This window comes from Cariama cristata, unplaced genomic scaffold, assembly GCF_000690535.1.
Source record: "Cariama cristata isolate BGI_N322 unplaced genomic scaffold, ASM69053v1 scaffold19381, whole genome shotgun sequence".
NCBI classification, from domain to species: domain Eukaryota; kingdom Metazoa; phylum Chordata; class Aves; order Cariamiformes; family Cariamidae; genus Cariama; species Cariama cristata.
Genome location: NW_009601262.1, coordinates 79,957 through 91,054, shown reverse-complemented (window position 1 = coordinate 91,054; position 11,098 = coordinate 79,957). Strand labels below are relative to the sequence as shown.

At 46.3% G+C, this 11,098-nt stretch overlaps 1 protein-coding gene across 1 annotated transcript in view; it reads right to left on the bottom strand.

The window, feature by feature from the left end:
- Positions 1-6,731: 6,731 nt before the first annotated feature.
- The window catches only part of IL13RA2 (interleukin 13 receptor, alpha 2), an 11,553-nt gene continuing 7,186 nt past the window's right edge, over positions 6,732-11,098 (bottom strand). The window contains exons 5-8 of the mRNA XM_009710394.1: positions 9,888-10,066; positions 8,505-8,662; positions 7,523-7,667; positions 6,732-6,838 (exon numbers count right to left, since the gene is read on the bottom strand). Coding sequence (XP_009708696.1) covers positions 6,732-6,838; positions 7,523-7,667; positions 8,505-8,662; positions 9,888-10,066 — 589 coding nt within the window. The remainder of the gene's footprint in view (positions 6,839-7,522; positions 7,668-8,504; positions 8,663-9,887; positions 10,067-11,098) is intronic.

Below are 11,098 nucleotides of genomic sequence, written 5' to 3'. Positions count from 1 at the left end.
GTTTGCTGTTACTGAAGTTGCACTTGTGTGTCATGGCCGTGCAGGAAGGGGCACTTGGAGAGGGGAGGTCGACATGTCCAAGGGCAGCTGGGAGGCTGCAATCCTTGTGAAGATCAGGCTTTGCACAAGCAGACTGGCAGAAAAGGCTTGCCGTGGACTGCCGTGGCAGTTGGCACAGAGGCGGATCGACAGCAGATCCAAAGCGGGACGGAGCTGGGGATGGTTGGAAACTTGGAGCAGTACACATTCACACAGGACACTTGGCATCTCTGGTTTATCTGGCATATGTTCCAGTACAACCTTTCTTTACAAATGTGGGCAGATAAATAGATCTTCAGTGCTCTGAGCCTGACCCTGTGCCTGGGTGGTAAGGGACTGATGAGTTTACAGATTTTAGCCTTGAAACGTAGAGCTTCCTCTCCCAAGAACATCATGTTTCTGTTTGGTATGCATGTTTTCTCCACTAGTGTGTGAATTCCAATAAGAACATTCTGCCACCCTTCGTTCGTTTTGAAATCACAAAGATATCTAGATAAGTGAATTCTATTAAAGGAAGGTGTTTCCTAGTTTGTAAAAAAAAAAACAAAAAACAAAACCAACAACTATTAATTACTTGCGCTTTTTTTCCTAAATGAAAATGACTCCTGCAAGTCCCTGGTGCTTTGCTGACGTGTGATATCCAAGCACACCAAAGGTGTGATGTGCCTTTACCACCTCCATTCACAGCTTCCCAGGCAAGGAAAGAAAACACATCGTTTGTGGATGATCACTGATGACCGCAGCTCACTACAGTTGCAGTAACTTGGGGCGACCTTTTGCACTTTCCAGCAAAGGGAGGGCAATGCAGCCTAATTCAGTATCTCAGAGAAGGCAGAGGTGCTGCATGGGCTCTCCTTACTGTCGGAGGTGAGGCCATGCATCGACGGGGACCACAGCAGGGCTGCCACCATGCCTGCCAAGGCTCCATGCTTAAGGATGTGTCTGCAGTCAGCTCTCCATGGGGTGAGACCTGCTTAACCACTGAGATTGTTTCCTGGGCAGAGCCATCAGAAAAGGAAAAGTCAAGACCACGTTTAGGATTTATAAATTAGTTTTCTTTTTTTGAAATATGCCTGGTGGTGGAACACTTGCTGAAATGGTGTTTTATTTCCTGAGCAGAGTAGTCCTGTGGTATGTCTGGACAGGGATCCAGTACAGAAGGGAAGCAGCCCGCGATGGCAGGGAGATGAATACTCCTTTTTGGTGCAAACCTCATGGTGGCTGTCATTTCTCAGCTGGTTGTTTTATCTCTCTGTATTCTGGGAAGAGGATCTTGACACAGACGGTTTACAGAGCCGTTTCAGCTGTTCAGACAGCTCAGCCACAATATGTTGCCTCAAATTGTTTTGTTAAGCACATGCATCAGCTGTACTTGTTTGCCTTGAAGCTATGAGACCCACAGACCCTCCTGAGAAATTTCAGCTCATACATAGACATAAAGAGCTTGACAGTGCTCTCCAATGTACCCTGCCACACAAAGCAGTGAGCTACAAACCTGCTGTTGCCCATAAAGCTCTTTAGATTTTAGGTGAGAGCGTTAGCTACTGCACTCCCAAAGCCTCGGCATCTGGAAGCTGAAGCCAGAAGGGCTGTGCCACTTTATGTCCTTTCAAGACCTAGGTACTCCCTAGAGCTTCAGTGGCTCAGGGATGGGTGCCGAGACCTGCAGAGACCCCAGGATGGGTGCTGAGACCCATGGTAGCTCGGGGATACAGGAGCTTATGCCAGAGTGAGGCAGGGACATACAGTGGGGTGCAGTCCTTGCTCGGCCGAGCCTGCAGTTTGAGCCGATGGGGTATTTCTGTGGGTACTCAGTGGCACGAGCGTGGGAGGGAGGGCAGGGGCAGGGACTGCTTTTGGCTGGCACATGCCATGGGAGCCACAGCTCTGGTCAGCACAGCAGCACTGGGCCATGGTGACGATGCCAAGAGGCACAAGGGGTGATGTTATCTAGCAGTCAGCCCAGCACTGAATGATGCAGCAGAGGTGTGACATTTCTCCGCTTAGCGGTACAAAAAGAACAAAACTCATCCATCTTACAGTAGGAGGGCCATTGTCCCCTCTATTTAATTTTCCTACACTAAATAGTGAATTTTGGTGGAAGCAGTGCTGCACCTGCTTTCCCCCTCCTCTGTGTCCAAGCACACATGCTGACACCCAGTGGCCACGGAATTTCTAGCGCCTGTACGAGATGGAAAACCAGCAGAGATGCCTCAACTGTCAGATACAACTGCTTCTTTTTCATTTCCTCAAGTGCAACAGGAGTAAAGAACTCCTGAGACATGCCAGCTTTGCTTTATGTCTTTCAGCCGTTGTCAGGTTATAGTGGTTGAAACACTTCAAAATCTTGTATTCAGAAGCCAGTCAGAAAAATGTTAAAAATACGAGGATGGATAGTGAGGAAACAGAAGGTAAACTGGGTTTCAAATTATCCCCTTGTTGGCTTGAACATAGACCTCAGTAAGAGAAGAAGGCTCATTTTTTTCACTTCAGAGACCTTGACATTTTCCTTCCCTATTTTGCTACTTCCCAAAAGCAGTTAGAATATGATAGATGAAAATTGATTTTGCATTTCCCTGCAGCATGCACAGGGTCGTGCTTTCATATGTTTGATAAGTATTGACATTCTCTAGGGAAAAAAACTCTCCAGGAAAAGTTGCTATTTATTCTTCAACAAATGGCTCAAAGACTTTATCAGTCAAAGACAGAAAAAAAGACCCTAAACTCAAGGGTATGCAAAGGAGTTCTTTTTGTGTGATTGGCAAAGACATGCCTCACCAGAGGTGGGGCTGGGATGGTAAAAACACTGGGGAACCCAGACATGAGCTGGGAACAATAAGAGCAGAGTATGCCAAAGGAGGGATTTTGAAAACACTTTACTGAAAATATTAATTATGGACTACAGCAAATGAATTAAACCACTGTAATGCAAATACTGTGTGAAAGAAATGTGTAATTAGTGTAATTCTATAAACATAGGGAAAAAAAAGCATACTACTGAAATTCTAGCAAAGTTCAAGGCATTAGGAAGGACTAGCAGCTGGCCACCTATTAGGATTAAATTTTGCACATGCTGAAGATGTGATGCTGTGAGAAAGTGAGTGGGGCAGGGGCGGGGGCGGTTATCCTGCTGCTGTTGCAGTGAGGACCCTCTGCAGGGGTGAGTTTGGTGAGCGAGAAGCCCTGTGCCGGGCTAAGACCAGCTTTCCTTGCTCCTTACTTACTTTCACTCCTGTAAAGCTGCAGCATAAATATACCATAAGTAGATGTACTTAATTTATCACTCTGTTACTAGGTGGGTTTCTAGGCAGGCTTCAGCCTAACTTTTATATGTTGTGATTACTGAAATAGCTCTGACCATTTTTGGGGTGAGTTCTAACTGCAGAGTTACAACATCTGTTTCTTCGCCACCTCTTACTTGCGCCCATTCTCTTTAATTCTTCTTCCCTTCTTACCTCTTTTTTGGATAAAATTAAACTAGAAACTTTAACCCAGCTTAAACCCATCCAGCAAATCGGGGTTGCCACACCATTTGGCAATGCTCATGCCCGGCGTTCCTCTGTGGTGAAGTGAGATGATTGCATCAGATGTACCCAGGGCAGCAGGGTGGGCTCTAGCTGCATGCCTCGCTTTTTCCCTGGTGGAGGTTCACAATGCACTCACGTGTTTTTAGTAGACATTTCAACTGTTTAAGAGGCTGGCAGAACATCAGAGGCGTACCAGGAGTTATTTCCAGTAATGGCAAATCTCAGTGGGACTCTTTCCAATAGTTTTCTTTAGTGTTTTTTCTGGTTTTAACCATTATTGTTAGTGCAGTAACTGCTGCCCTGATGGCAGTTCTGAAAACCCATAGCCCAAATGCTACCCAGTTCTGGATGTGCCAAAGTCCTCTAGTTCCTGAAAGTACCCAAAAACCCTAGAACAAGCTTGGCTGAGGGTCTCTGCTCATCCTGGTCTTGCAGAGCACGAGATCCAGGGTTGGTCCTCCCAGAGATTGCCCTGCTCTTGATGGCCCATCACTCTGCAGCCCAGCCTCCAGAGCAAGTCAGAGCAAAATATTCACGTTGTACCAGCCAGGCGCAGCCGTGGTGTAGGGCTGTGCCCCTTCTCACTGCAAAAATCCTGCTGGAGACCAGAGAGGGAAGGAAGGGGACTCTGCAGCTGATGGGAGGGCACCAAGCAAAGAGCTGCTGTCTCCCATCGCACAGAGGAGGAAATGCTGCCCTGACCCTCCTGCATCTGGCCTGTTGCATGAACCATGCATTCCCTTGAGTTGCTCTGATGAGCATGTTTTGGAGATGTCTGCGGGCCAGGTCTCCCAGAGCTGGGGCTGGGGGCTGCTTCTGGGCCAAGTCAGCTTTATTACTGCTTCCTTCCTTCTCTCGTGATTCCTTTCACCTTCTCTATTAGATCAGTCAGTGCATGGCAAGTCCAGCTCCCTTCTCCAATTCTAATGTGCTGCATTCATCAAGGTAAAACATGGTTTTTCAATGTCCATTGCATGCTCACAGGTATTTTTAAACTTAAAGCCAACCCATGCTGGCCGGCCAGAAGCCCCAGGAGACAGAAGAGGCAGAGATTGTGTCTCATCAAAATAACAACAGCCAGGAAATTTCATTTCTGCTCCAGTCTGTGCATAGACCATTTTTTCCTGGTGCTTTCCTCCATTGGTTGCTCCCCAAATAACATTGGGTTGTTGCCCATTTAGCAGTGGAAGCAGCTGATAGTGATTGAATAATTTTGCAGTTGGATGTGTAAGACAGCACTTGCTGTGTTGTTTTGTGCCTGATTGGATTAGCATGGCTATTTACATAGCTGATTGACGCAAACTTGATTTTCTCTCTGAGCTGCCACTGTTCACTAGAAATTCCCATTTGTGAATTAAAGCTCCTGCAAGAGAACATGTTTTCTGGGTTGTTCGGATGAGATGAAAGCACACTAAACTCTGGGTTTCAGTCGGTTAGTTCTTTGACGAAAAAAAAAAACCTAGAATGGGCTTGGAAGATAGTGTTTCATCTAGTACTGGTTTGTTGGGGTTTTTTTAAATCATCTTCATAGGGAACTGTTGCTTACAAATCAGCCAGCAATTTCTTTAGCTGAATACATGGTATTGAGAGACATCTTGGATACTTCATTGAATTCTGATACCAGTGCCCGCTTCTTAGGGAAGTTCCCACACTGCCTTTGCCAGAGTAACTCCCACTGCCTCTCTGAAGCATCTGCCCTTTGCAGTAGCTGGGATCATGCCTTCGTACAGGAAAAGTTTCTCTCAAGGCCTCCCCACTTCAGCTTTGCAACAGATAAGGCATTATCAGTTAATGAAATAAATAGCTCAAGGAGCTCACGTTCAGCATTTAGATGCTCTCAGCAGGCTGAGTATTTGGGGACTAGGAAGATGTAGTGAGAGCGTGGTGGGGTACAGTGGCTAGATGCAGGTGTTTGTACCTAGCATGTGTGTGAGGTACTGCCCTTCAGTGTGTGTCCTGTTGACAGATTTCTCAAGTCCTTAAAAAAAACCAAAACACAACAAACCCACAGAGCAATGTGTTACCTTTATTCATGGCAGTTTCCACTGCCTCCTTTTTCTCCCTTTTCCTGTTATCGGAAACAGCTTGCTCCAGAGTCAGTTTAAAACTCCTCCAATGTTTTCCTGGATCCTTTGAGGACTTGAATTGCAACAACCAGCCTTGCAAATGGCAGCAGGTAGGGAAGACCCACGTGGGCTATAGAAAGCTCAGGGCTTCTCAGCTGTCCTTGGGATGATGTTCTAAGAGCAATCCATCAAACACAAGTGGTGCAGCAGTCACAAGCAGAGTTAGCATCCCACTGATGCATTGCTGAAGATCTGAAATGGGCACAGACTGTTATTTCCAGCACTGAGAGACAGCTAGGGACACCCTACAGCATCCCCGTCACACATTGCTGCATCCCAGTGGCAATGCAGGAAGCATTTGCTTTCCACAATTTTCTTGCTAGCATCTACACTTTGTTCAAATTTTACAAACCAAAACATTTGAAAGGCAGATACAAAACAAAGATGAAGGTATGTGTGTCTCAGACTCCATGCATTCAACTAGCAAAGAGGTGTTAGTTCACCTCTGCAGACAGCACGGAAGTATTTCTATAGCCCATTCTCCTTCATCAGTGATGCCTTAAAAGGCATATTAGAAAAGCCACCCACTTGCTTACACTATATGACCACAAAGAAAAGATAACAGCACCAATAATTTGTATATGGGCAAATTCATCCACTGCGTCTGCTTTCCCCACGTGCTGTCATGGACGTGAATGCAAACAACCGGGATGGGAGTGCAAAGAGAATGAGGCCTTAGCCCATAAAAATGGCACTTCTTCAAAGCAATCAGTACAACTGCCTGCTGCCTGAGTGGTTTGGGGCAAGATAATGGCATTATTTATGCTGCTCTGCGTGCAAGTAACTTTGCTGCATTTAACAGAAGCAGCCTGGGCTCGTATGAGCAGAATTTGGGTCTCTGCTGCAAGTTTATGAGTTGTTGTGAGGTATTTCATATCAGAAACAGCCCCACTTACAAGGTTGTTTCCTGAAAATAAACTGTCATTTGGTGTCCAATCTTAGACCATCTATTAATATTTGGCTCTTAGTATTTCATATGTAGTTTTATTTATAACCGTAGTCTGAGACACCCACATTGCAGGATAGGCTGCTTTGGTGCTTACCTTTTCTTGCACTGGCCGATCAACATAAATATTATGAGACTACTTGACAAACTCAGAATGACTGGAATGATGATAAATAGCTGCTTGTCCTCTTTTCTGGGCACTACAAAGATAAATGACAGCAAATAAGAAAATGCTAGGTTCCAGAACAGGTCCTATTATGTCTTACAAATCTTGGGCTCAGTTGCACACTGAGTGTGTCCGGGTTTGTTATCCTACATTCATTCATTCATTTATTTATTTATTTCAGGTATATGTTACTGTATAGGGTAACATACTTCTTCAGGGTAACGTATATCCTGAATATATATGTAGCTACCTCCCTGTGCCTCTTCCCTGCCTTCTGCATCTTGCAGCAGAGCCAGTGCAGACAGGGACAGTCCTGCAGAGCCTTCAGAGCGCAAAGGAGCTGATCCGTGGTGCGGGGCCGCCAGAGAGACTCCGAGAGACCACCATACCATCTCTCTTGCAAAGCGATCAACAGAGAGCCTCTGAGAACCACATGCCCTCTCTTGCAAAACAGTCACTCCTCCATCACAACTGTCCCTGTGCAGTGGGAAAGGTGCTAATGCAGAAGTATTAATATTTTGGGGCTTGCCTGCTAAGCACACTGGAGATGCAAAGCTGTAGGAATGGCTTTGCTGGAGTAGGTTGAGGGTGTAACTAAACCAGGATCCCACCTCCAGTGCCGGGCACCAGTAGATGCCCATGGCAGCCATCAGCACTTGGTCCCAAACAGGCTTTATAAAGGATGTAAAAGAAATGCTGGTTACTTGGAGTTCCATACCAGAGAAACACTCCTGCGTCCATTCACTCCAAAAGCCCTGGTCAGCACAGAAAATATTTGTTCTTCCCCTGACACGAACACATGAAATGTGGCTTTGATTTGCTCTGGAAATTGTTAAAGTGGTCTCCATTTGGGTTGACACAGACTGAGGAACAAAACAGAGAGAACAAACGTCAAGGAATTATGTGCCACCACCAGCAGCTCTCTGGCATGGACTGATGTTTCTGAATATACTCTTCAGGCTCTGCAAACCCTTGGATTACGTTTTGGGAGTTTTAAATTATTTCCTAATAGTTTTGGATCAGCTAATGCCAATAAGATTATTATGGAGCTGAAGCTACTGAAAATACGTATGTACATGTATGTGGCCATTTATGCCTGTTAATTTATAGAATCTTTCATTAAATTAGCTAAGAAGACTCATGCAGAATATGGCAATTAAAGAAAAAATGTCCTTCAGATGTCCCCTATGATTAATTAGTTGTTGCCATTTTTGCTATCAAAACTACACCTGGATAATGCACAAGGAAAAAGTACCATGCATAAAAGACGTGCTGTGTCCCAGGCCACTTCTTTGGAGAAACTAGACTTATAGTTTCATTGAGCCAAGATGTGCCACCCTATTCCAGAAAACAAACCACGACACCCTTTGACTTTCCGTGATGACCGCTTTCTGAGATAACAGGCAGGAGGCCTGAGAAAGCGATCGCTCAGAGACTCGCACTGGGATCTGTTACTACTAAAGCAAATGCTGCGGCTGGAGGTCAGGGCGTGAAGTAGAACATGTGCAATGAATGGAGCATCCGGCCAGCCTTCTCCACCAGCAGCACCAGCTAACATCTCTGCGCACTCCATGCACAGGGTAGCTAACATGCCATCCGCACCTTGGTGCAAACCACAATTTTCTGGCATGCCTCCCTTCTCCTGGCCATCAGGCAGGGCTCCTCTACCCCTTCCCCTCCATGGTGCGTGTCGTCCTTACCGCCCAGGCAGCCTTGGCTTCCCCCTGATCTTCTGCCAGCTGAACCTCAAACTCCAGGCACTGGGATGGCGTTTCACCGCCTGGCGGGCTCCATGCCACGTGGAGCTCCTCAGATGCAGACATGGAAACCACCAGCTGCTTTGGGGGCGAGGGCTTTGCTGGGAGAGGGAGAGGAACAAAAAGGAAGAAGGTCAAGAGGTGCAATCAAACAGCTCCTGGTGGCAAAGGCTTCAGTTAATCACTGCCAACCTCTGCCCCTTTTCCCTGTTGATGGGATTTCTAAGCTCCTATTGCTATCAGCCACCAAGCTGCAGGAGCAGGATGTCACTGAGGCCAGAGGGTGGGTTGTTTATTTCAACTTGACAACATGGGCTGGGCTATGTTTATTTCAACTTGACAACATGGGCTGGGCTATGTCCTTGCTCTGGGCTGTGCTGCAGGGTTTTGAAACGCTGGGGTGTGAGCGTTGTGCTTGGCATGTTCCCCTCGCAATGTAGCTGGCCAGCCCTCCCTAGGATGCAAGGGCAGCCTTGGCCCCCGCAGTGAGACACTGCACCCGTGTTGGCCTGACACTCTCTGCATCCCAGAGGAGGCTCTGGTTTATGTCAGGTGCCCAAAGCCACACATGAAGCACATGGCAGCACTAACTGAATCCAGAAATCCTGCTTATTAGCCCAGTGGTTTACCTGGAGGACTAGCTATTTATCCCCCTGACATTTACATGTGGGTAAATGCATCAGCATGGTAAGTGCCCATAATAAAAAGTACATGTATTGTGTATATATAAATACATAGATACATATATGTGTGTGTGTATATATATATATACACACACACATCATGCTATGCTTTGCTTCTTTTCCCTATCCCTGATGGGTTGGAAATCCACCTTTGCTCTGGCAGACCCCATCACACTTGGCACTCAGTTCTCCCCAGCCCTTAGCTTGGTTTGAATAGCAAAGCCCAAAGATCTCTCCTGTTCTTGAGTGGAGCTGTGATTTCAATTCCAGCAGGAGTAAATGAAGCCACTTCTGTGGTGGTGGTGCTAGAGCCAAAAAAACCCACAACTGCACTGCCACGTGCCCAGGAGACTGTTTATGTCCCAAGTTGTCCTGCTGCTGAGAGCAGCAAATGGAGGCACCCACCGACCCTCCAGGGTGGGCACTGAGTGGTATTGCTCTCCTGCAAACACCACTGGAAACTGAAATCCTGTGTGACACATGTCACAGCCCCTTCTCCAGGGGGAAACCCACCCGGACGCGTTACAGCCACCCATCTACAAGAGCACACATTTTTTTGAGTCCCCTCATGCAAGACATGAGCCTTGGGTGCGTGGTGGTCATGTGGGTCCCCAGAGCCCTGCTGCTTTCCTGCCGGTGTTACCTAGGTTGTGAAGGCGAAGGGTGACATACAATGGCCGTACGTCTGCCGCCGAACCATTGACACAAACGCTCAGGTCCTTATATTCTGCCTGGCTCAGATTTTGCAACATACAACCGATGTTTATACCGTGATCCTGAATATACTCATCACACTGCACTGCATGGTCCAGCCCCTCGTACCTAGAGGTGTATTAGGAGAAGAGAAAGAAAAAAAATAACCAAAGCAATGGCAGTTACTACTTGGGTAAGGCCTTTTTTTTAAGACTGGACCTAAGCCTCAAATATCACCTATATCCTATGCACCCTTTGCCTTTCGGAAGTGATCCAAAGCACAGTGTTATGCATTGGTCACCTGGACTCCTGCTATGGGAAAAGTGTAGGGAGGAGAAAAAACCAAACATGCACACCTACCTCCTGTCTTTGAGGGCCAGTCCCCAAAGCTTAGCTGCTAGCCCCATCCTGGAAATACTAAGTGGTGGTTCATTGTACCTTTCAAGACTCCTGCTTGGTTAGTGCCCTTGAGGCAGGGCTGAATCTGGCCTCTGTACTCTACATCTAATGAAAGTCTCCCTGCACAGCACGTTATGTTTGAGGGAAAAACTTTATGTGGTAGTGCTATAAAAATTAACTCACAGGAATCAAAGGATGCCATGGCTGTGTTCCCACCTGCTCTTGTTATACAATGGGACCCAGAGCCAAATGCCTGGTTTTGTTACAGGCAATTAAAGAAGGCTGGGTTTGTTGGAGTTTTCTGTGGTTTGGGGTTTTTTTTAGGAGCAAATCATGAATTTCCGTGGTTTCCTTCAAGCAGATCTTTGTAGTTAGCAAAATGGTTTTAACTCAGTGTTTCCGCTTTGAAGACTGTTTCCAAGAGCTACATGGAAACTGTTTTTAAAAAGCAGCTATGTTTTTCTACACATAACCCAAAGGCACAAAACCCAATGATTTCCTAACTAGTCATCCTTATCATAGTATCATAGGAATTGAAGCACAAATACAGCATTTACTTTGCCCAAAACCACTAAGTCTAGCTTGGTTTTTCTTGCAGAAGAGAATTGTTAGGCAGCAGTATAAAACCACTGAGAAACATGCATTATTACCGCCTTTTGGCAGCATGTTTGCTTGTATGAAATGTGCTAAGGCTATGAAAATGTATTTGAAGACTAAAACTGTTAGCTGCCAAGAAGCCCTGCTCTTTGTATAAGGTTCACT